At 36.9% G+C, this 27235-nt stretch overlaps 1 protein-coding gene across 1 annotated transcript; it reads right to left on the reverse strand.

The window, feature by feature from the left end:
- Positions 1 to 5457: 5457 nt before the first annotated feature.
- Positions 5458 to 21626, reverse strand: LOC139706863 (membrane-spanning 4-domains subfamily A member 12-like). The gene is made up of 6 exons (XM_071616128.1): positions 21577 to 21626; positions 18142 to 18285; positions 13135 to 13191; positions 9055 to 9174; positions 6744 to 6860; positions 5458 to 5593 (listed from the first exon to the last, which is right to left on the reverse strand). Exons 1-5 carry the CDS (start codon positions 21622 to 21624, stop codon positions 6759 to 6761), a joined length of 471 nt encoding a protein of 156 aa, XP_071472229.1. The 5' UTR covers positions 21625 to 21626; the 3' UTR covers positions 5458 to 5593; positions 6744 to 6758.
- Between the last annotated feature and the right edge of the window lie 5609 nt (positions 21627 to 27235).

Genomic DNA, 27235 nt, shown 5'->3' on the forward strand with positions numbered 1-27235 from the left:
GCGCTGTCCAAGGAGAATTTATACCCACTATAGGGTCTTTTTTGTTGATCTCTACCAAACTCTAGTGCAAAAATATGTGCTTGGCAGGATCTAGATCAAATGTTTGCATTCTGACTGCACATGGGGCTAGAGAATATCATTTTTGGTTTCAATGTTGGGAAAGGTAGTTTCCACAGTTAAGTGACCGATAAGAAAGGGTAGTGAAGATGTTTAAAAGTTATTGCAGCCATGAATGATCTCTATTACTCTACGATGATGAATAACCTTTTGGGACACATACCTAAAAGCTCAGTTTCATTGTTATCACCTGTAGGAAATACCCTGATAGTACCTACTTGGGAGACTGGTGGGGAATCTGGTTGGATCTATCAGCATCTCTTTCCCAGGAGTTTTATATTTAAAACTAAAATATCACAGCTTTAGTCTGGGCTTGTCTCTTGAAATGAAATCAAGTTCCTCGTGACATTATATTTCCTAGTTACAATTCTTTCCTGAAATGAAGATGCCTTCCTGTCCTCGGGAAATACATTTTCCTTTATTTTGCTTCATATATCACAAGTTGTTTCCTGTTACTTGTAAACAAATTATTTTTTATACATTTTGCCTTGTCTTTCCTGTAACTCTTATCCTATAGCTTTGAGAATTTACTCTTTAATTTTGATAATATCTGATGTGATTGATTTTTTCTCTGGTTTAGATTTCTCTTTCTCAATCTTTTGCTCATAGCCAACTCTTAGATTTAAGTTCTGGATTTCAAAATCTTTGCTTATATCAGTTTTCTTTCCAATGTACGCCAACTTTCAAATCTTAACCATCAGTTAGCAAGTGCAAGTACTAATGACACACAAAACTGAGGAAAATGGAGCTTTGTTTTGTGGAATCAGTGGACATAGACCCGGTCAAATCTTGTCTATATTAATTTCTAATTGTGTAATGAGTCTCCACCTAGTATTGTACTAATAGTGATTTCTAATGGCTAGAGCACATTAGAAATCAAATATTAATTTAATATTTAATATTAAATATTCACTTAATATTTCAGTGAATGGGTTTTCTAATCCCATATAGTGGTTTATGGTCAAATGCCAATAATACTTCTTTGCTGTTGCCCTTCAACAGTCTCCAGTTACTTCATTACCAGATTCCTTCCCATAGTTTTGGGTACTAGTTTTGATCTCTTCTCTGTATTTTATTAAAAACAAGCTGGTTGGTTATTTCACATTATGCCTTTCAGTTATTTCCTGAATTTAGTATAGGTCTTGATGAATTTATTCTTGGATAGCTGCAGCAGCAATCCTAGTGTGTTCCCACACTAAAGTAACTCACAGGAAGGTGTCTTCCCAGCTGTTCTGCCATTTCTATGGCTTCCTCAGGCTGGGAGACTGAGCTTGCAGGTTGCTTCTCCTAAGGTATCATCAACTACAGCATTTTTATGACTCCTAACTGTCTAATGGTCAACATTAGAGATGCTCCCTTGCTATAACTTGCCATAGAATACAAAAACACAAAGCAGTAACCCAGTAATCACAGCAGGAAACCTAAAGCCATAAATCCACTTTCACAATAACTGTAGTGACACTTTAAAACTAGAAATAATACATGAAAATCACTTGGTTGCAACCTTTCAAGGGCTTTTTGATGCCTCAGGTCCCAGAATACATTCCTTTGTGTGGCTCATTAGAGCCAGGTTATGCTTGACTCCACCCCCCCCCCCCACCTTTCTTTCCCTTATGTAGCAGATGGTCCATTCTTGATCACTAACATTTCCACTAACATTTTATAGTATACTCATGGATTCCCCATATATATATTTTTTCCTGCTGTTAAGCCTCAAATGGTATTGCTGTGTCGTCTCTCGCAATGCTTGCAAATTGTTGGAATTTAATAGTTGCTTACAGAATCCACCTGATAAATAAAATTAAATTTCTCTTTATCACCACATTTTGTATAAATTGGGTAGATTTGTTTATACCAGGCATGAAATGTGTTTGGGAAGGTCAGTCTTAAAATAGGTTTTCTGGCATTTATTAATGTTGGGCAGTCTTGGAAGGTTACCACAAAGACACGTGCATTCTCCAGAGCCATGAATTGAAGGAAATGAAACATGTGGCTTGTACTAAAAAGACTTGAATAGAGAAATCAAACTCTGTTTTGATATTGAGGGGCAAAAATTCATATGGGTAGGCCATCTGAATTCTAGGAGGTGATTCTCAGAAGAGCCACTTCTGACATAGGGACTCTCTGGAGAACAGTAGCAGAATTTACTTCTTACTCATAGTTACAGATGGTCCCAAGCAATGCTTGATAGACCAGCCAGGAAACGAAATGCACAATCAGGGAAACTCAACTCATGGTTGTTGAGAGTTGGGCATTCCTATCATAAAGAATGAGTTTCTGTTGATGCAAAAACCAAGGAACATCTCCAAAGTCACAAGGAATATGGGAATATTGTCAAAGGGTGAAAGGCCAGTCAGTATTGCTGCTTGCTGTTGTTCCTGGGATCCCTAAGTCACCACACTCTCCTTGTGTTCTCTTCCGTTGAGTTAGTCAACTTACTGGCCCCTACCCCAGGGACTCACCCCCAGAAGATGTTGTGTGTTTAAAATACAGGTTGGAATGGGGTGACTGAAAAGAACACATAAAAAGTACCGTGATGTTTCATCCGAGGTTCTTCCCAGCTGTGTTTTGGGGAGCACTGTGTTCCAGGGTCCTGGGGAATACCCTCTTTCCTGCCCCCTGCAGGTGTCTGCACTTAGGTGTGGTCTAGGCGCGGGCGGGTGTGATCCCGCAAGCAGTGGCCTCAGTCCCGGGCCTCGCAGCCTCCAAGCCTGCGGAGCCAGAGCCGGGTGGGCGCCGCTCCCTGGTGGTTCCTCTTCTTCTGGCTCCCGAGGTTCTAACGCTGCGGTTGTGGCCCGGAGCGCGGCCACCGAGAACGGAGCGCGAGGGATCCGCGCGGGCAGCCCAGGCGTCACCGGGATGTCGCAGCCCCAGGATTGGCTGTGGGCGTGGGCTGGCAGAGAGGCCGCCCTTTCCTGGGGGTGTCAGCTTCGCGCTCTGTCCTTGCACCTGCGCACACCCAGGGGAAGAGGCTGGGTGGCCCCCTCACTGACGCAGAGACGCCCCCTTGGAAGGAGCCTCAGCCTGGGAGGCTCCCCACACCAAGCCTCTTCCCCAGGACGTGGTGGCCACAACGCTCCGCTGAACGTCTTTGGTCCTTGGTTTATTCTTTGGCAGGGCGGAGGCGGGAATCAAACACGACCACGTACACGTGTCTTTCGGAGGAACTTGACATATTTAGTGTTTATAACTGCCTCCAGCACGTAGTAGGAACAAGCGAATGATCGAAAGATCTAGCCTAAATTGTTGATTTATTTGCATCAGATGAGTAATTACAAATAGTAGGTAGGAATAACATTTGTTGAGCTCCTTAATATTCTGCGTTTGACCAGTTAATTCAGTACATTTTTCCTTGAGTGCCCGCTTTTGCCAGGCGTTGTCTTCAAGGCTGGACACACAGCAGGGAAGAAAGCAGAGGAAATGCCCTGCCCTTTTGGGGGGTTTATATTAAGGAGGGTGAAACCAATAATAAGCAGGTTCCATAAGCTAAAGAGAAAAAGAAATTACAGAAGGGAATCAGGGCAGACAGAAATGTAAAATAAAAAAATGTCAAGTGTGAAACTACCCTGCAATGATGACGTGATTGAAGACCTAGAGGAGATGAAGGAGAGAATTTGTCTTCAGATGCAATATGATCTTTTCCCCCCTCAGTTTTAAGTTGGTGCATTATAGTTGTACATATTGAGGGGATTTGTTGGTGCATGTTCACACATGCACACGGTACAACATGATTTGACAATATATCTCCCCAGCACTTCCCCTCTCCCTTCCCACTTTCCATCCCTCAGTCCCTTTCCTCTAAAGATCCATCCCCACCTTTTCCTTTTTCCTCTCTAGCTTCCACTTAGGAGACAAAACATAGGGCCCTTAACCTTCTCAGTTTGAATTATTTTGCTTACCATGATGTTGTCTAGTTCTATCCATTTTCCTGCAAAAGCCATGATTTCATTTTTCTTTATGACAGAATAAAACTCCTCTGTGTATATATGCCATATTTTCTTTATCCATTCATCCATTGATGGACAGCTAGGCTCCTTCCGTAGTTTGGCTGTTGTGAATTGCGCTGCTATAAACATGGGTGTGCATGTAGCTCTGGAGTGTGATGACTTTAATTCTCCAATGTAAATAGTGAGAAGTGGGACAGCTGGGTCCTATGGTGGTTCCATGGCTAGTCTTTTGAGGAGCCTGAAGGAAAGAATCATGTTGATGTGTGGAGGAGATTTCTGACCTAAGGGCTGGCAGGAGGATAGGATCTGAGTGTGTTTAAGGAGGACAGCTGGCTGGTGAGAGAGTGAGGAGAGGCAGCCAGGTGATGGGGAGGTTAACCCAGGGCCTTGCTAGGACTTTGGCTTTACCTATGAGTGAGATGAGAAGTGATGAAAGGTTAACTTTTTATCATGGAAAAAGAATCTGATGAACCCCATGTAGCCATTGCCCAGCCTCTACAATTATACTTTGTGACCTTATTTCATCAACAAGATATGCTTATTGCATTGGGTTGCTAGACCTGTCATATTAATCTGTTAATGATTTCCCCTCCTTTAAAAAACTATATTAACTGAGTAAACTAGGTCATATATCCCTTATAATTTCCCACATTCTGACTTTGTCAGATTGTTTCTGTGTGGTATCATATGACTTGATGTTCTACTTCACCACAGGACCAAAAGCAACAGATACAGGCAACCAGGAAAGAACCGTGTCTCCTTATAATTTGTTTATCTCAGGTACTTTGTCACAGCAACAGAAAACTTACAGGATGGTCCTTATACAACAAAACATTTTTAACAAGATAATTTACTAAAATATTTATACAGTTCATAGCATTAGAAACCATAAAGTAAAACTTTGAGCAAAAGATGTAACATAATCCAGTAAACATTAATTAAATTCCAGTGGACGTTAATGCAGTAGTCTCCATAACATAAAGAGATGGCTAGTTGTAATATGCCTTCTAAAGAAATGTTAGAAATAGTGTGTAGAGCTAACATTCCTTCCCAGAAAATGGGACTATTTATAACTTAGACTAATTTTCCTTTTCATAGTGACATGATTTCCTTGAGCCAGCAGTTATTGCCTCACCCTATCAATATCAGATATAGATTACACTCCAGAAGCATGTGTCCACTCATAGAATTTACTTGCATTGAATAATGTCTTCACTGAGGCTGACTATAGTCAGCCTGAGATAAATTTATGCTGACAAGATAAATTTATGTTGAGCTCCTCACACAGAAAAAAATAACCATATTCATCAATATTGACTTTTATTAAAGAAATGGAGGAAAGGAAATACTAAGAAGGGCTTAATTAAATCATATTTTCCAAGAAGTCGTTTGGACAAAATGAAGTCATTCACCACTCAACTCTCCTCCTTGACCGAAGTCATGATGGTTCTTCATACACAGGAAACGGATCTTCTTCTGCCATGAAACTGAGGTAAGTTGGACACTAGTAAATTGATCATCAATACGTTCTAAAGTTAAAAGAAGACATAGGATTTTCACTAGTATTTTGCAAAGAATTCTAATAAAATATTCTCATACTGAGAGTCCTAAATAAAATTAAACTATGTGCTTTGATGCTTTTTACTTTTCTTCTTCCCCCTTCCCTTTCCTTTTCTTCTCCTTCCCTCCTTCTGTCCTCTTTCTCTCCTCTCAGATTAAATTCCACCTAGTTGAAGTGGAAAACTGTATGTTCATATATGTTCACATTCTTACTTTTTTCACTTTGTTCAGAGGAGAATTAAGAATGAGATATGGTGCGTAATACTCCATAATCCCTAAAAAACAAATGCCAAATGTCTTCTTTGATATAAAGAGAGCAACTAAGAACAGAGCAGGGAGGAAGAGCAGGAGGAAAAGACTAACATTAAACAGAGACATGAGGTGGGAGGGAAAGGGAGAGAAAAGGGAAATTGCATGGAAATGGAAGGAGACCCTCAATGTTATACAAAATTACATATAAGAGGTCGTGAGGGGAAAGGGGAAAAAACAAGGAGAGAAATGAATTACAGTAGATGGGGTAGAGAGAGAAGATGGGAGGGGAGGGGAGGGGGGATAGTAGAGGATAGGAAAGGTAGCAGAATACAACAGTCACTAATATGGCATCATGTAAAAATGTGGATGTGTAACCGATGTGATTCTGCAATCTGTAATTGGGGTAAAAATGGGAGTTCATAACCCACTTGAATCTAATGTATGAAATATGATATGTCAAGAGCTTTGTAATGTTTTGAACAACCAATAAAAAAAAAAGAATGAGATGTGGGTCTGTCTACTTTGCATTTAACTAGAACTATCATTTTTTTACCTTATGAATTTCAATGTCTTTAGATGGAACCCTGCTCTCATTTTATGGAGCCAGAAAACCATATATTGTCTACCTCATTCACTCATTTAAGTGTGAACATAAAAGCACCCTGCAATAGAAAGCACTTTAGTAGAGAAATCTGTTTATCTTCAGTTACTGGAGACCCATTTACTACCCTAGAGTTACTGCAAGGTGTTTTCAGGTACCCACAGTCACAGTTTAGAGATGGCAGGGGTTTATGCTTCTCATCAAGATGTTTTTTAAATAGGGTTCATCACAGAAGGCAGCTCACTAGAGAGGAATGAGATACTCACTGCATCTTTTATCTTCTATCTGTTTGCTTTGTATCCCCAGTCAGTCACTATAACTGCCAAACAAAACTCCAAGATACTGAATAGGAACAAATACGTTGAAAGGAGGGCACCACTTCTCTGCATCCAAAATGAAACATATATTCTTTACAGACCTTTATATTTTAATACCATTAAAATAATAAAAGTATCATAAAATTACAGAAAGAAGAAAAGTAGAAGAGGAAAACTAATCACTCTATACTCTCAATAGCTGAACATACATCATAATTATATATAACAGATAGCATGACGATAAGTGGTAATTACTAAGGATAATGATAAACAAATATATTCTGCTAAATGGGTAGTGAGAGACACTGGTCATGTTTTCATGTTTGCTGTTCTGCACACCATTAGCAATTTTTCATTGAGGCTAGTGAGATACTTTTGAGGGTTAGTGTTATAGAACTTATTTACTAGAGAGGTGTATAAAATTTATTCTGTTATTTAGTAAAGAACCCTGAAGAGGAACTCACAGTGAAGGAAGAAGAGGTTTGAATTCATAACCTGGGCTCAACATAAGGGTTTATATGCTCTGGAGTTAGGCTGTTTCCTTCTGGGATCATGCCTCTGACTATCACCAATAGATCCCATACCCTTATGGGATAATTAGGTTGAGGACAAGAATACAGAAATTGTAATAGAGGAGTCCTAAGCTCCCTCGATTCCCAGAGCACTTTTGTGCTAGCCATTCAGAGCTTTGTAGACCAGTGCTCAATAATGACCCTATTTAATAATAATTGAACCATGGTAGTGGACTATGGGCATGTTTATGGACTGACGAGATAATCCAGGATTCTTATCAACCAGGGATTTGGAGTCAATATTGAACCTTTGGCTCCCGGTGTTCTTGAATTATATGAAAGGTTATTAAGGGAAAATGTCTTGTTTTACGAGGAAGATCCTGGATTTCCTCCTGATGTGATCATTGGTGGTTCAACAGATAAACTGGAATAGTGAAACAGGTAAGACCAAAACTGAAGATTGTCTAATAAAATGAGCTTTTCTTATTGTGCAAATAAAATCTAAAGCAATATGTTGATGTTTGTATTTATTTAAGATGTAACTCTAAGGTGTATATCAAGGTATGTTTTATAAAATATTAGCATTCTCGTTGTGCCACTGAGTTGATTTCTGTATGGCTCCATTTGTGTGGTGAAATCGCTTGATTAAAATAAAAATTCTTCAAGGTGCTAAATCTGTGACCATGTGTAAGTACCTTAACATTTCTAAATTTGCTTCTTAATTGCATTAGAGATACAGATCATTCCCTGAGAAAGTTTGTAGTCTCACACAGTATAAAGTCTCTTTTAAAGCTACATACAAACAACAAAAATCTGATGCAATGTAAAATAACATGCTTCAGAACTAGGTAATTTACCAGATGTTTTGGATTTTGAAGTAAAAAGAGCTTTCTTAATTAGTCCAGGAACTTAAAAACGGGCAACATCTAATGGGATCAATTCAGAAAGTTGGTTTCTAGGTCTTGGGCAAAGGTCTAGGCATTCAGACCTTTGTCATACCAGGAAGACAGGATAGAGCAGGAGGATGGGAATCTTTAGACAGGATGTTTGCCCCAAAGGCTTCAATTTCTATATAATTTGCTGAACACTGACTTCCCTCTTTGCTTTCCTAGCCCTTTCTCTCTACACTAATAAACCTATGTGTATAAGTACACGTCTGCACCCCTACCTGCCTAGGAACACAGATGTATACAGGTACTGAAATATAAACATAAACATCCTTGAACAGTCTCACACAGACCTGCTAACAGACAGATACAAAGAAGGTGGTGCACATATGTCCACGTAGTCCTGTGCATGTAGAACTGCATGCACATGTATCACAAGTACCTAAGGATGGCACTTCCTTTTTTGAAGATTAAGTTTTGCTATAACTAACTTGATCTTTTAAGACTTTAGGAGAACTGTCCTTAGAGATGCAAGTACCTAGAAAGAATGAGCTGCCTATCATAAATATATCATGGCAACCAGGTGGGTCCAATATTGAATATAATGTTTAATCACCCTAAATATCTACTTTAATTATTTATGCTACCTTCCATTTGGTTACTTGAGGTTTTGGTTCAAGGCTTGGGAATGTAACCTGTAGTTTGAATTACATTTGTAGTAGTTATGAATATTAAAGAGTAAATTAATGATGAGGGTCTCCTCCATTACCAACAAAATACTTAAATACTCTCATCACTCACAAAGAACTTGATGCATGATTCTAAAATCATGATTAAATTTCATAGAAACCTGGTACTTACGCGTGACCAAGGAGAATTATTTGAGACTGTACCAAATAATGTAAGTTCAAAAAGTAGTAATGTTATACCAATTATTGAAATGCAGGCACTTAAGATGTTCACTCCTATAGCATAGGACAGCTGGAATAGATAAAAGTTATCACATAGTTATTGGAAGCTATTCCATATTCACATCTGGCAAGTATATTCAAGTAGAAGGTTTATAATTTTTCCACAGTAGTAAGATTGTTAAAAAGACTATCAAAACTGAAGGTTTGTCAGGATCCCCTGAGGACCAAGTGACTTTGGAGATATTAAAATTTCTGGTAGAGCATGCATGTGTTTAGTATGCAAGTACTAATTATTACTTATATAAGTTCTATATAAATTATTAATTATCATATAATCATTGAATATCTATTCTGTATCATGGAAACTACGCTTTGGATAAAGAGGCAGAAAAGAAAGGGCTTCTACGTTCAAGAAATTTTCAGGCTGTTGAGGAAGACAGAGTGCATATAAAATGTGAAGAGAAAAAACCGTTCACAGTATAGATAAATCCACAGTGCCAAACAATTTCATATTACCAGAGAGCTAATGTTCCAAGTGTTTTCTATGGTTCATTTTGGAGAGCAAGAAGATGAGTTACAGGGAATTTTGTTGAAAAGACAGGTGCTATCTAGCTTGACATTAGGAGTTTATCTTGAAGATGGTTGGGAACTAATTGCTGGAGGTATCTACTATGTTTTCAGGCCACACTCTTGTTGGGCGCTTTACTTCAGACAATGGACATTTATAATGTTGCTGAATAATGAAACTTTGTATATGAGGTTGGAGAGGTGATAATATTGCTATCAAAGATAAACTTTCCTTATGCTTATTCTTTATCCATATTTGCACTAATATATTTCTTTATACCTAATACAAATTAGATGACAAGCATGAAAATTTAAATTACTGGATTTTGAAGCCTATTTTACTGGATAAAACTTATGTTTATATAAATTGCTATTGCATATTGTCTACTAATCATGATTAATTTATTTACTTGGAACATACCTTCCTTAAAGGATGGCCACCAAATTAAAGCATTATTTAATTTTTATGATTTAAAAATCCAGCAATATTGTTTAGTAACATGCAGTACTGCATGTTAGTGTAACCTTTAAAATGAAGCATTTGCTGAAGTTACAGTTATATGCACAAATGATTACGCAAAAATGATTGACTTTTACCTAGAAAAAGCCTTCATGCATTGGTAAGGCCACTTGGAACAGGTATTTTTTAATACACGAAATTTTGCTGGCAAAAGCTTATTGGAATAAAGTAAGAAGAATAGAATGCTTCTTTTGGTTCCTGATTTAAGTGGGCAGGATGTAATAGGACACAAATGCTTCAGAAAAAAATGTTTGGCAGTTTCTTAAAAAGTTAAATATATGATTTAGGTATTTACTCAAGAGAAATGAAGGTGTATGTCTGTACAAAGACTTATACATAAATATTCTTGATATTCTTTGTATATTTATTTGTGAGATCTCAAAACTGTAAACAATGCAAGTCCATCAACAGATGAATGGATAAACAGATTGTTGAACATCCATCCAATGGAATGTGACTCCAAAACAAAGAGAGATTATTCATAGACCCTCTATTTGGGGTGAATTCTAAAGTAAATATGTTGAGTGAAAGCAGTCAGATAAAAGTATACAATACTGTATCACTCCATTTTTATAAAAATCTAGAAAATGCAAACAAATCTATAGTGACAAAAAAAAAAAAAAAAAAAGATCAGAGGTTGCCTGGAGGAGAAAGGTTTTGGGAAAGGAGCAAAAGAAGGGAATATCAAGGGACGCAAGCAAATTTGGGGGAGATGTTAATGGTCTTTTGAATTCAGCTGAGAATTCCTCTGGTCCTGAGCCATTCTTTGTCTGGAAGGTTTTCATTACAGCTTCAATGTCATTGTTTGTTATTGGTCTGTTTAAATTTTCTGTATCCTCTTGGTTCAATGTTGGTATTCCATGTGTCTAGAAATTTATCATTTTCTTCTAGATTTTCTAATAATTTTGAAATTAGTACCTAATGATCCTCTGAATTTCAGTGGTGTCTAGTATAATGTCTTTTTAATATTTAATTTTAGAAATTTGGGTCTTCTCTTTCTGTTGGTTAGTCTGGCTAATGGTTCATAAATCTTGTTTATTTTTTAAAGAGAACTGGCTCTGTTTCATTGAGCCTTTTAATTTTTCTTTTGCTTTCTATTTCATAAACTTCAACTCTGATCTTTACCATTTCCTTCCCTCTACGTGTTTGGGATACTTTTGCTCTTGTTCCTGAAACTTTCAATGCATCATTAGGTTGTTTATTTGGGGTCTTTCTGACTTTTTTAATGTAGGCACTTATAGCCATAACTGTTTCTCTAGAACCGCTTTCACTATAGCTCAGAGATATTGCTATGTTGTATTCCTATTCTTGTTTGATTCTCAGAATTTCTAAAATTTCTCTTCTGATGGAAATGCAGGGGAAGCCTGGAGGATGGGGCCCCAGGGATTGTCCTGGAACTAGGCATTACTGAAACTTGTGTCCATAGGAGGCTTTTAGGTGTGTAAGGCCCTCAGGAATGGTGACCCAGCACTGGGGTGAGACTGGGTCCCAAATCCACAGATGCTAACATAGAGATTGGATCCATGTGTACTGTCTAATGACTGGGACTTAAAGGGCCAGCTTGTTGCTGGACCAAGGCTCAGGGCCTATCAGGCCTGACCAAGGCTCAGGGCCTATCAGGCCTATCTGATGCTGGGACCAGTCTGGAAGCTAGGAATGCTGAATTTATTGTGGCTTTGGCATGACCATGGAGACACAGTCTGAGATTACAGGGTCCTATCTGGAGCTAGGGCAGGCTCAGTGCATGGGTACTGCCTAGAAGTCTGGTGCTTCAGGGGTTATCCTGCCACGGAGGGTCCTAGAGCCTGTATACGTAAGGACTAGAAGGGAGGCTGGGCCCACAAGTGTTGGAGTAGACCTGAGGGCTGGGATCCTAGGGTTCAGCTCGGTGCTGGATTAATTTGGAGACTGGAGCAAGCACAGAGTTAGAACCAACTGGAGTGTGGGTTCCCTGAGGTCATTCTGGCAGTCAGGTAGCCTGGGGGTTGGGTCCACAGGACGCGTATGGAGCCCTAGGTTACAGCATTTGGCCTGGCACCAGGGGCTTCTGGAGGCTCAGTGTTTGAGTTCTGGCTTACTCCTGGGCTGTGGATGCCTTCTACATGAAGTATTTCTCCTCAAACTCTGCCACTTGGGTTGTGGAAGAGGTGACACACATAATATAAAAATGTCCTTCCTACCCTCTTCAGTGTTTCTTTTCTTATTTCTGTATACACCCAGGTGCTATAATCTCTCACCTGTCTTTCTTAGCTTTTGTGAAGGTAGTTTTCTGTGTGAATAGTTGTTCAAATTGGTGCTTCTTTGGGAAGATGAGCACTGGTAAGTCCTATTCCATCATGTTGCTAATATTCCTCTCTCTATTCTTTTACTTTCAACTCATTTGAAAGAAAAAAGAAAAGATAGTAACATACACTAGGTCATTTCAAGATATCCAAATTTACATGTCTCAACTCACAACTCTTTTTTTTTTTTTGCAGTGCTAGGGATCAAACTAGGGTCTTACACATGCTCGGCAAGCACTCTACCACTGAGCTGTACATGACTAGCCCACAATTGACATTTTAATTTGCATTAATCTTTCATATATAAGCTGAAGTTATTAACTTCCTGAATTATTCCAAATTACTGTTTAACTTATTAAGTTCCTAAATTATCCTGACTGAATGCATTCTGATTTATTTTCAAAAATAGCAAATACAACAAAGATTTCAGTAACTGGAATGTATCCGGTGTGTGTGTGTGTGTGTGTGTGTGTGTGTGTGTGTGTGCATGTGAGTAAATGAAAATGCAACAGGAACTTACATTTCTTATATTTTAAATATATGTCCCCCCCCAATTTTTGAGTATGTTTGAAGTGACCCAGAGACAATGCTTCCTCCTCACCTGACTTTTCTTGTATTGGCTATTAAATTCTCTGAAGTTGCTGCAAGAATTCTGACTTACCAAGAATTTTGAACGCTTCTTCTCCACCACTACTGCAAAAGTTCCTGAGAAGACGAACTGGAAACAAAGACCACATTTGTCAATACCTAATCATCATGTTCACATATAAACTTAAAGAGTAAGAGAATTCTGGAATGCTGTAACATGTGGGATTTCACCTTGATTCTTTGGTGGGACCCTTGATAAAATCATCTAGGAAATAATTCAAGGGTTTTCTGTTCACAAAGATGGGGAGGGCCATGAAGTCTCTGGTCACTAGTGTAACTCACATACTGGAAATGGAATCAAGAGGTACTCTGAAAAGATTTTTGGGAAAAGGAGTATCAATCTTTAATTAATTATTGTTGATCATAATTTCCTGAGTATAAAAAGTGAATCACAATAAAATATGTCAATTAATGAATTGACTATTAGATGATATTATATCTTGGGCAGTCATACGCAAGTGCTTTAAATATAATGTTAAAATACTTTATAGGTAGAAAGAATCAATCAGAAAACGTTCAAGCTTTAGTTTACACATTTAAATAAATGACATAAAATAAAATTTAGGTACATTGGTAATCTAAATGTAAAAAGTAAAATAATTAAGCTTCTAGAAAGCAATGTAGAAATGTCTACCTAAGCTTAGTATGGAAAAGATTTATTCAATTATATACAATAATTGTTATCATAAAGAAAAAAATATATTAGACTAAATTAAAATTAAGAACTTATTACCCATAGATAGGGAATAGGGGTGGGAGGAAAAGGGAGGGAGAAAGGGAATAGCATGGATGGTGAAAGGAGACCCTCATCATTATACAAAACACATGTATGAAGATGTGAGTTTGGTGTCAACATACCTTATATACAATCAGAGATATGATAAATTGTGGTATAAAGGTGTATTAAGAATTGTAATGCAAAAAAAAAAATAATAAGAGCTCATGTATAATGGCATAATCTGGAGCGAAAATACTTTATATACAGAGTTACAAAAAATGGTGTTGTGAATAGATAATTATGATGGTAATGCATTCCACTATTGTCATGTATGTAAGAAATTAAAAAAATAAACTAAAAAAAGAACTTATTTGAATTGAAAGACACCTTCAAAGGAGAGAAAAGACTCATTCAACCGTGCTGTAGCCAACAGATTGGAATGGTGTCAGCCACCTAGTGTAAAGTTTGAAAAGATGTTGGTAAAATAGAAAGGGAACAGAGCTTGCATCTAGAATATATAAGACACTATAGTAACCAGTATGAAAATAGAGACAACCCAATAGAAATAGTGTATAAGCTTCTTAACAAAAAGGTACTTAACCAAAAAGTATGTCAAAATAGGCAACAAACAAAAGAAAAAAATACTTTCATCAATCAGCAAAGCAAAGTAAAACTACAAATTAGAAGAATTGACCAGGATGGCTAAACTTAAGAAGACTAACAGTACAAAGTTCTGCTAAGGATATGGAACAATGGTAATTCTCTTGATATGCTATTAGGGATACCAATTTGTAGAACTACTTGGGAAACTTCAGCATATACACTAAAGTTGAGTATGTGAATAACCTAAGATCTTATAATTCCATTTTTGCATATATGTCTAAAAGATATATCTCTATATGTGCAACTAAAGACATGTGCCTGGAGTACTGTAGTATCCCAAACTAGAAGCCAATCAAATGTCCATCCATTAGATTAAATAAATTATAGCAGATTAATAAAATAGGATATTAATACCAAAGGTAAACCTTATAGTAATTGGGGCAAATGGCAGCAGGAGGTTCGCTCCAAAAGGCTTGTGTAGCTCTGCCTCTATGGCTTTTCTGGTTGCAGTACACTTTGCCTCTCTTGGTTTGTCTCTGATTGATTCCTGTTGCTCTCCTCAGCAGACATTCCATAGTACTGGAACTGCTTAATCTCAGAGGTCTCCACCTTAGCATCGCAACACTTTACCGTGTCTCCCAGGTTTCCTTTGAAATTTCAGTGGAAGCCTCCATAACCCCCTAACTCCAGCATCCTGCATTCCTGGGGAACCAGCACCAAATCTGCTGCCATCTCAAGTAATAGTCGAGCCTCTTGGGACTGCAGCTGCAGCAATCTCTGAGTGCATGGGTAGCTAAGCCAGGTGAAAAAACTTCCTAGAACCCCTTATGTAAACAGGTACTCCAAATGTCTCTTCTTAAAATTTTTCCTTTCATACCCTTGAACTTGAGATGGGTGTGGGTGTGGGAGATGTTTTTCTTTAGTTCCAGTTTTCCTAACAATTTTTCTGGCCAAACTGCAAGGTTTTCAAATCTTTCTGCTCCCGATTATCAAAATAAACTTGGCAAAAAGGTGCCAGCAATACAATGTCACTGCCTAAAAGTTATGCTACCTAGAAATTTCTTCTGCCAGATTATTTAGTACATCACCTTTAAATTTAGCATCACAGAAAGTCTCAGGACATGGAGACAACTTCTTAACCAGAATGTCACACAAATGTTCTTTATTCCAATTCCCAATAGTCCTTTCCTCTGAAACCTCTTGAGCCCAGTCTTTACTGTCAACAGTCCTATCAGTGTTCTGGTCTTTCGAATTTCCACTAGAATTGCCCATTTAAGTCTATTTACAACATTCTAAAGCTTTTCCACCTTGCATTGCTAAACTTTCCAAAATTCCTCCTACAAATTCCAAAAAAGCTCCAAAAAATTCTGAACCACATGGTCAGGTTAGTCACAGCAACAACCTCACTCTAAATTTTGTTTTAGTCAGCTTTTCCATTGCTGTGACCAAGTGACCCAACAAGAACAATTTTAGAGGAGTTGAAGTTTATTTGGTGCTCATGGTTTCAGTGGTCTCTGTCCATTGACAGCTGACTCCATTGCTCTCAGTCCAAGGTGAGGCAGAACATGAGAGTGGAATGGTGTGGAGGAGGAAAGCAGATCAGGGCTTGACACCAGGAAACAGTTCCTCTTACCATGGACAAAATATAAACTCCAAAGGTGAGTCCTAAACACTCACCTCCTCAAGTCACACCCTACCTGCCTACAATTATTACCCAGTTAACTGATTAACAAGTGGATTACTGCACTGATAAGGTTAAGGCTCTCATAACCCTATCATTTTACTTTGAACATCCTTGTATTGTCTCATACACAGGATTTTGGGGTATATCTCACATATAAACCATGATACTTCTATAAGTTTAAACCAAAATCCTGGTACTATCCTTAACTTCTTTCACACTCCACACTCGACCTATCAGGATGTTCAATTGCTCCAACCCAACAGACATCTAAGTGTTACTTTTACCAACTTTGTTGCTACAAAGCTTGTTTGAATCTCCTATGAATTTTTGCAATGCCTATCTGAAGGATCTCCATGATAGCCTCCTTTCTTCAACATAGCAAACAAAACTTACCCTTTAAAAATTTGAGTTGTATTATTTAACTATATTCATAGAACACATAGTAACTCCAATTTATTACAGTAAATAACTAATCCCTTACAATGGCCAATAGACCCTGGTATTATCAGGCCCTTCATTAATTTTCTGATCTCTTCTTTATTATTTTCTCTTGATCACTTGGCTTCTACAATACTGACTTCCCTTTCCTAGGAATACTTCAGGAACATCCATCGAAGACTTTTTCCTGACTATTTCCTCTCCTGGAAATAGTCTCCACATATCCATGTGGACAGAATCGTTAATTTTTCAAATCTTCATTCAAACCTCACTTTGATAGTTTAAATAATTGGCTACAATTCTTTACTTTCAAGTAATAGCAACATATTTACATTTCTTGCCAGCTCTCATGGTTGCTGGACTCTGATTCCCTGCCCCTTAACGTACAACTTGGCTATTTTATCTGCTTTGGCTGGGATTTTAGTAGCCATAATCCAAGGGGAGGCATGAAATATTGTTGTATGATGAGTCAATGAATTAATAATAGCCACTTTCCCCCCCCCTTAGGTAAATTTAACTCAATTATATTTCCAGTAAGTTTCCAGTAGATAAAATATCTACATGTGATAAGATTGTCCAGTGGAACAAAGGAATCATACATCTAACTGGAATAGGTCTTACACCAGTCAGAGGCTGTGTATCTTTTAGTGCCTCATAAGTTAGCCTCAGAGTCCTACTTCAACCTAATTTAACCTAATTTTAAACAAAAAGCTGTATCCCTTTTTCACTTTCCCAGAAATTCCACTCTTCTTTTTTTCCTTCTATAGTCTTATCATATTCTAATGTACTAACCCCTGTTAGGAAAAAAATGGTTCAAGTCATGTATAACTAAAAAAAAAAACAATTAAAAAATAAGCCTATGGTTTTCTACTCTCATAAAAAAATAATTGATACCATTGTTTTATTTTTTGATTCATCTTAAGCAGAACAGTGACTGATAGTAGTAGGTCCTCAATAAACACTGGTCAAATAACCAAACTTCAAATGTACTATTATTATCATGAGTTTCACTCAGTATTTTGTAGAGGATAATAACACATCACATATCATGATATCCTTCTTTCAGGATCTCCTTATTTAATGACAATGGCACATCATTCATTATTCTATCATACAAAACAAAATTACACTCTCTCTGTTCAATTCTGTAAAGTTCTTTTTGAACCAACAGAAAACAAAGATTTCACTTTTCTTCCTACTCAAGATCTATTTGTTACATTATTTCATCAGAAATGTTTTCTCAGCTTACTTGCCTCACTAGGAAAATATATACCATATGGGTGACTAACCATTTTCTGTCTTCCCCAAATGCCTCTTGTGCACCTTACCATTGCATCTAATATAAAAGTGGCCTTTTAACAAAATCTACTCTTATTTGAAAGCCTATCAATGACAAGAATCTAAGCTTTTTATATTGATGTAGTCTTTTTCAACTGGATGTAAGAATGAATTTCTTGAGAATAGGGATTTTGTGTTTTTAATTTTCTATCTCTGGCACACTGCTTGTCTCAGAAGCAGTCAACAAATGTAATGAATAAATTAATGATTAACTATCAGGGATTAAATTATTTACTCACAGACAAAGATGACCAAAATGGATATCCTGATATCAGTGTTAAAGGCAGGTATCCTTTTCCAAATGTCAGAGTTTGTGTTAAGAACACATACAGCCAGATTATTCCCAGGTTGTTATGAATCACACCAGTCATTATTTGTATGGCCTGGAAAAAACCACCATCCTTAATCACTTACTATTTCAGTTCAACATTGGAAAGAAACACACATCAAGAAACTGTGGGGGTGAAGAAGAAATATGATGACCTCACAGAATGCTCATATCTTACCTATTATACAACATCAGAATGCAGAGGTTGCACTTGATGTTGTATGTATGGTTGTGTGCCATTCTCTCAGTGTGTATTTGTATGACCTGCCATAATCGATAACTCTCCTATCAATACAAAGGTATCCCTCATGCCGCACCTTCTTGTCACTCTCCCCCCAACTCCTGGTAGTTACTAATATGTTTTCCAGATCTATAACTTCTATCATTTAGAGAATGTCACATAGTGGAAACATTCAGTAAGTGCTTTTGGGACTTGCTTTTTTTCATTTAGCATAAGACCTTTGAGATCCATCAAGTTGTTGTGTGTATTGATGTAGTCCATTCCTTTTTTATTTCTGAGTAGTATTCCATGGGGGTGAAGACTGTAGTTTGTTCAACTATTCACCTGTTGAACAGCATTGGAGTTCCCAGTTCTGGTGCTATTATAAATTAAAATGTTATGAATAGTTATGTGTAAGTAAGTTGCTGTGCACACATCAGTTGTCAGTTTTCCGGGAGAAATGCCAAGGGATGTGTTTGCTGGCTTTAATGGCAAGTATGTGTTTGGTATTCAGAAAGACTATTTTCCAGAGTGGCTGTACCATATGTGTATTCTCACCATCAATGTTAAGATATATCTATTTTTTTTATATTGTCTCCAGAATTTGACATTGTCACTATTTTTTTAGTTGTTTTTAATAGACAGGTAGTGATAGCTTTTCACGGTCTGTTTTCATTTCTTTGGTGGCTAATGATTTTTCTATGTGCTCATTTGCCATCTTTATATCTTCCTCAATGAAATGTCTCTTTATATCTTTTGCTGACTTTAAAATAGGATCATTTGTAATATTTTCTACTGTTTTGAGAGTCAAAAAACGTATTCTGGATATAAATCTTTTGCCAGATATATAGTTTGCAAGTATTTTCTCACAGAACTGTAGCTTGTCACTTCATCTTCCAAGAAACAGTCTTTCACAAAACACAGTATTTTAATTGTGATGAAGTTTTATTTATTGATTTTTTTCTTTGATGCATTGATTATACGTTTGCTGTCATATCTGGAAGTTTTCATTGTGTTCTAGTTACCAAATATTTTCTCCTTCACTTCCTTCTAAGTGTCATAGCTTTATATTTTATGAGGTGGGAGTCAGGCTGAGTTGTTTTTGTTTGTTTTTAACTGATGACTTTTCCAACACCATTTGTTGAGGGAACTATGTTTCTTCCATTGAATTAGCTTTATCAAAACCCAGTTGGTTGTACTTCTGTAGTCTATTTCTGGATTGTGTGTTCTGTTCCATTCATTAATGCTTTTCTTGCTAGAACACCATCACACAGTCTCAATTTTAAATCAAGCAGTGTGATTCTTCCCACGTTATTCTTGATTTTAAAAACAATAAAATCAATAGTTGAACAATAGAAGTAATGATAATTTTGGCAAAGATGTTGGGGAAAGAGACATTTATGCATTGTTGGTAGGACTGCAAATTAGTACAACCACCCTGGAAGACAGTATGGAGATTCCTTAAATGACAAGGAATAGAACACCATATGACCCTGCTACCCTACTCCTTGGGGTATACAAAAGAACTCAAATCCTCATACTGTAGAGATACAGGCACATCAATGTTTATAGCAGCACAATTCACAACACCCAGTTACGGAACCAGTTTAGGTGCCTGTCAATAGACAAATGGATAAGTTAAATGAGGTACATATATCCAATGGAGTTCCACTCGGCCATAAAGAAGAATGAAATTATGACATTTGATGGTAAATCGATAGAACTGAAAAACAATATGCTAAGTGAAATAAGCCAGACTCAAAAATTCAAGGGTCAACTATTTTCTCTCATATGTGGATGCTAGAAGGAAAAAAAGAAGGGATCTCACAAAAATTGATTGGAGATCAATAGAGTAGAATGAGGGACCATGAGGTAGGAAAGAGGAGAGGAAAAGGGGAAGAATTGGGTAATGAAATTAACCAAATTATACTATATGCATGTATGAATATATCACAATTAATTCCACTTTCATAGATGACTCTAATACAACAATTTAAAACCAAATAAGTAAATAAAAGGAAAGCAGCAGAGCAGAGGAAGGAGGAGGAAAAGGAAGGAGATGTACTGGAGATTGCAATGGAGAAAACTATGCTATAGGCCTTTATGAATATGTCAAAATGAACTCCACTCTTATGTATAACTGTAATGCACTAATATATAAAAAATTATTTGTCTTAGTTTCTCTGCCTTTCCATATACATTTTAAATAATCTTATTTATAATTCTACAAAAGATATTACTGGGATTTTGATAGGAATTTTGCCAAATATATATATGTTCATTTGGGGAGAATAAACATCTTAATATGTTGAATTCTGTAATCTACAATCATGTCTTTCAATTCTTTCATCAGTATTTGGTTTGTTGGATTTTTAAGTATTTTAATTTTTTGAGTATAGTATTGCATCTTAAATTTTGGGTTCCATATGTTCATTGCAATTATACAGACACACAATTTATTGTTATATTGATCTCATATCCTGTGACTTTGCTCAACTCGCTTCATAGTTTGAGGAGGCCCTCCCCCACTTTTAATTTTTTTGATTGTTGGGAATTTTCCTGAATCTTTAACCCTGTTGATTTGACTCCTAATATGAGTGGACAATGCTAAATCTCCCAGAAATAAGGGGATACCTGCTCGAGTGGATAGGGTTGACCAGGCGAACAGTGGCGGGTCTAGGGAAAACAGGGCTCTCATGACCATCATCCAGAGAGTTCAGTGGCCTGCAGTTTATTCTAAATGCAGTTCCCACAATTTGACCATAGCATTTAGGATTCTGCCATCAGTTTAGGGTTGAAATAATTTACAGTTGCAAAAGGAGATCTTCTACCCATTTCCAGACTCAGGGCATATTTTCTGAGGTTAGAGGCAGATTGGAATGGCGTGGGGTCATTTAAACATGGCTAATACGTCCCAAATTTCTGCTCTAACTTTCATCTAACATAGCACTTGTGTGTCAGGCTGCATGTGGAAAACAGAGATAGTACATAACCACCGTAGGGACACTTTCGTGAACTTTCCTACATTTGGGGAATTCATAGAAGTGGTTAAAGCTTCTTCCATTTTATGTTTAGAAATGATAACATCACAGTCACTTTTTCACTCAAGTGGCATTGATATCTTACCCCCAGTATTCTCATTTCCTCTTTTACCAACAGACGACTTCGAGGCATTTTTTCACTATGATACAACAGAGAAACGAAAAGGTAAATGTTTCTTTTCTGAGGAAAATATGGAGACAAGTTAATATTATTTTCTTGGGTAAGATACACAAGAGATTTGAGAGGAAATATAATCCGATAGCTACTCATTTTCACTACTTTGTAGTCATACGAAAGGTATTTTTCATCACATCACCAATATTATTATTTTGACAAAATCCAATACTTATCTTTCAAAGATTCTTGCTCACTTATCAAATTCGACCATGCAGTCTTAGCAAATACTATATTGTGGCTGCCCAGATCACATCGACCCCTCTAGAAATTACCCATATCCCCACATTTACAGGATCAGAAAAACTGGACTTTGGGTCACTCTGGTTTGTTCTATTACTCAGTGTTGTTGCTTTTTAAGTTGAAGTCTAGTTCAGGAATGCCTGGCTGGAAGAATCCATATTGCACGCCTACACCAGCTTCAGAAGAGGCTGGAAAACAAAGTGCCACATACTGTACTTTTGAAAGGTGGGCTTTATAGGTTAGGGACCAATAAAAGAATATAGGGAAGACGTTCAATTGGAAAAATTATGACCCACATATTTCCATCTTTAACCTTTGTCATTCTCTATAACTCACACCAGTCCTTCCTCGCTTCCATACTTACTATGGGCTGGGGATGTAGCTCAGAGGGAGAGGGTTTCCTAGTATACCCAAGAACTTGGGTTTAATCCCCAACACCACCAGGCTAAGGAAGGGAAGGAGTTATGGAGGGAGGAAGGTTGAGAGAGAGGGGGGCAGGCAGGGAGGGAGAAGGAGAGGAATTATTTCTTGATCCTAACTGACTGAGACAAAAGTGACGATCTAATTCAAGATGGGCCAGGATATACTTTTTCCCAGATTTTTGGGTGGCGGGGTTGGTTAAATGTAAGAATTAGAAGCAGTGGTAAGGCCACGCTCTTTTGGGAGTGAGAATAATAAAGAGGAAAAGCAGAGATGGCAAAGGAGCAGAATTCCTTATGTCTCTGTGACTCTCAATTTTTTAGTTCCCATTTATTTTGGAAACCTGACTTCTTGCTCTTATACTAGGTAAACATACCTGTTCACATGTTATAATAAATAAATCTTAATTTTGATAAACTGAGCAATAATTTGATTTTTTTTAACCAGAGGGTTGTTTGTTTGTATGCTTTATTTCTTTTTTGTTTTTTAATGGCCTTCTCCCCTAGCTTCTCTCACATGGGTTTTAGGGTCCACTCGCCTCCATCTCCAACGTCTGGTGGCTATGTGTTTTTTCTTCAGCACTTATTTATAGCCATATCTAAAGACCTGTCTTCAAATTCTTCATTTACAAACTTTCCTTCTACTTATATAATCCATGAAGTCTCAAGGTTAAGTTGTCCTTGGGATGGCCTACTGGCACTTGAAAATGAGAAAACAGAAAAGTGTAGGGGAAAAAGTCAAACTGAGCACAAATCTTACCAGTTTTTAGGTGACCTTGTCTATTCATTTACTCTTTTCAAAGGTTCTTTTCTCAGCAGAAAACAAAGTCACAAACAAAAACACCCATAGGATTGTACTGAGGAGCAAACAACAGAAACCGGTGTACAACTGAAATCCAAGAACTCGTGTAGACAAAGCCTGCCTTCAGTGTGGTTCGAGCTGGATCCCTACTCTGACTTGATCGCAGGGTTACAGGGGCGGGATCCTGCAGGAGCCGCTTTTACTTCCAGATATTCCATCTCAGGCAGTCCTGGAAGCAGCACCTGCGCGGTGGGCGCTGCTTCCTCCCGGGGCTCATGAACCTTCTTGAAGGTTCTGACGCCACGGTTGTGGCCAGGAGCGCAGTTGGGAGGGTCGCTGCGCGAGAGACCCGCGCGCACGCAGCGGCAGGGGTTTGAGACTGGGGGCTCTGTATCTTCACCAGGACGTGTTTCTAACAGCTATTCTAACTGGGGTGACATGGTATCTCATTTGGATTTGGATTCTCCTACTTTAAAAATTGATTTTATTGCTATTGTTAGATTGTGTAGATCCCTTCTATATTCCAGATGTTAATCTTATGTTGGATGAATAGTTTGCAAATACTTTCTCCCGTCTTACAGGTGGTCTCGTCACTCTGCTGGTTGTTTCCTGTGCTGAGTATATTTTTGGTATCGTTGCCTGTATTTTGGGGATCTTATTTAAAAAAAAATATTGCATATACTAATGTCTCAAAGTGTTGCTCCTGTGTTTTCTGCTAGTAGTTTCACGTCTTGTGGTTAGATCTTTGATTCATTTTGAGTTGATTTTTTTTGTACCCGGTGAGAGATGGAGTCACTTTATTTTATGCATATAGATATTCAATTTTCCCAGCACCATTCATGGAAGAGGTTGTCCTTTATCTAATGTAGTTTTGGGTGTTAAAGTTCAGTTGGGTAATGTGTGCATTTATTTCAGGGTTCTCATTCTGTTCCATTGGTGTCAACTGTTATAGTAGCATGGTTTTTTTTTGTACTTACTATAGCTTCATGGTATGTTTTGAGAGCAAGTATTTTGATTCCTCCAATTTTGTTCAAGATGGCTTTGGCTATTTGGAGTCTTTGGTAGTTCCATATAAGTTTTACTATTTTGATTTTTATTTCTATAAAGGATGTAGTTGGAATTTTGATGGAAATTGCATTGAATCTGGAAATCACTTTGGGGAGTATGGACTTGTTAGCAATGACAAGACAACAAGCATTGACAAGACAACAATATTTTGTCCGATTTGTCTGTGTGTCATTATTTTAGTAACTTTAGCTTTGTAGTAACTTTGGAATTCAGGAATTTTTGTGTGTTGATCTTGCAGAATTATTTTATTAGCTTTAGTAGCTAGCTTTCTTGTGGTTTCTTTTGGATTTTCTATTTAGAGAGAGTTTACCCCTTCCTTTCCAATTTAGATACTTTTTTCTTTTTAAGTCTAATAACTCTTGTTAAAACTTGGAGTATGATGTTGAATATCACAGATGAAAGGGCCATCCTTGTTATGTTCTGATATTTATGTCATTAATTTCAGCTCAATCATTATTATTTCTTTCCTTCCACTAGTTTTGGGATGGTTTTGCTCATTTTCCCTGATTTCTTTCATGACCATTCATCATTCAGAATTGCGAGGATGTGGGCAAAAATGTACACTCATATATTGTTGGTAGGACTGCAAATTAGTACAACCATTCTGAAAAGCAGCATGGAGATTCCTCAAAAAACTAGGAAACCATATCCAGCTGTACCTCTTGTTGGTATTTATCCAAAAGAACTAAAATCAGCATAATATAGTGATACAGGCACATCAGTGTTTATAGCAGCACCATTCATAAATACCAAGTTATGGAACCATCCCAGGTACACATTAACAGATGAATGGATTAAGAAAATATGGTATATACACAAAATGGAGTTTTACTCAACAATAAAGAAAAATGAAATTATGACATTTGCTGGTAAATGGATGGAACTGTAGAACATAATGCCATGTGAAATGAGCCCGATTCAGAAAATCAAGAGTCCAGTGTTTTCTCTCATGTGCAGAAGCTAAAGCAAAATAAGGGGAAAAAGTGCAGAGGGGGTTATCACCAAAAATAGAAGGGATATATTGGAGCAAAGGAAGGGGACCAAAGAGGAAGGGAGGAAGAACGGGAAAAGGGAGGAACCATGGAATGAAATTGACCAAATTATGCTACGTACATATGTCAAAATACCACAGTGAATTTCACCTTTATGTATATCTTTATGTGTATAAAGCACTTTTTATAAAATAATAAATATATGGAAGGAAGCAGAGGAAGAGGATGGGGGAGGGAAGAAGGAAGGTAAAGAGAAAATACTAGGGACTGAAATGGAGCAAATTATATTTCATGCATCTGTGGTTATGCCAATATGAATCCCAATATTATGTGTAATTAAATGCACTAATAACATTTTTCTAAAAGCATATTTTTAAACTCCATGTGTTTGTATAGTTTCTGTAGTTTTTTTTTCTGTTTATGTCTAATTTATTCTGTAATGATCTAATAAGACACAAGAAATTATTTCAATTTTTTTTTGTATTTCTATGACTTGTTTGCAGCCTAATGTATGATGTATTTTGGAGGAAGTTCAGTAGGTAGCTGAAAAGTGTATGAAATTGCTATTGGGTTAAATATTCTTCAGATGCCTGTTAAATCCATTTGATCTAAAAATTATTTTAACTCTATAATATCTTTGTTGATTGTTTTTCTTGTTAGTATGACTTATTCATTAGTGAGAATGGTACACTGAAATCACCCACTCCTATGGTATTGGGGTCTATGTGTTCCTGTAAGTCAAGTATTGTTCATTTTATGAAATTGGATGCACTGGCATTTGGAGCATAAATATTTACCATCATGATATTTTCTTTAAAAAATTATTAGTTCTTTGTAGTTATGTCATTATGTAGTTATGTCATTTTGACATAAAAGCATGGAATAGAATTTGCTCTAATTCAGTCCAGAGCACTTCCCCTTTTCCTCTCTTTCTCTCTCTCTCTCACATTCCCTTACCTCTAATCTACTGACCTTTCTGCTATTTATTATTTATCTTTAAATTAGTGCCTTGTGGATATATGTAAAAGTGAGATTTACTGTGGTATATTCACATATGTACATAGGAAAGTTAGGTCAGATTTATTCCATACAATCATTACATATGCTTCTTGGATTGTTCCCTTAACCAATACCTAATGATCTTTGTCTCTTATGATAAATTTTGGCTTGAAGTCAGTTTTGTCATATATTAATATAGATACTCTTGCTCTGGATTTCATTTGCATAGAATATAATTTTCCATTCCTTCACTTTCAGTTTGTGTATGTCTTTGCCAATGAGGTGTTTTTCTTAAAGACAACATATATTTGGAACTTGTTTTATAATATAGTTTGTCAGTCAATGTCTTTTAATTGGAGAATTAGAACCATTTACATTCAGTGTTATTATAGAGAGGTATGTATTAATTCCTGTCATTTTCATTTTATCTTTAATATTTCATTCTTAATTCTCATTTACTTATCTATTCTTCTAATGAGATTTATTATTTCATGTGTGCTCTTGATTGTGTTTATCTTCTGTGTGTAGAATTCCTTTGAGTATCTTCTGTAATGCTGGCTTCTTGGTCTTGAAGTCCTTTTGTTTTATCTTAGAAGGTTTTTATTTCTGCTTCACTGTGTATAGAAATCTAGGGTTGCAATTATTTTCTCTCAGGGGTACACTTTAAGTTGTTTCAAGTCTGCCTGGACTGAGAAATATTCTGTTGTTGCAAATGGTTTGCTTTAAATGAGTATTAAGTTGTTTCTCTTTATGTTGTCCCAGGGTTCTTGTGTATTCTGATTCTTTTTTTTTTCTTTTAATTGTGACCATGTGTTCAGGTTCCACAACCTTGTCTTCAGTCCTGAAATTCTGTCTTCTTCACTTAGTCTATTGGTGAGACTTTCAACTGAGTTCTTTATTTGATTTATTGTGTTTTTCATTTCTGTTTGGTTCTTTTTCAGAATTTCTATAGAATTTTTCATTCATATCCTGTATTGTCTTCCTTTTTAATTCTTATTTTTAAAAAAACTGTTTTTAGATGTAGATGGATACAATACCTTTATTTT

This window comes from Marmota flaviventris, chromosome 9 (assembly GCF_047511675.1).
Source record: "Marmota flaviventris isolate mMarFla1 chromosome 9, mMarFla1.hap1, whole genome shotgun sequence".
Classification (NCBI taxonomy): domain Eukaryota; kingdom Metazoa; phylum Chordata; class Mammalia; order Rodentia; family Sciuridae; genus Marmota; species Marmota flaviventris.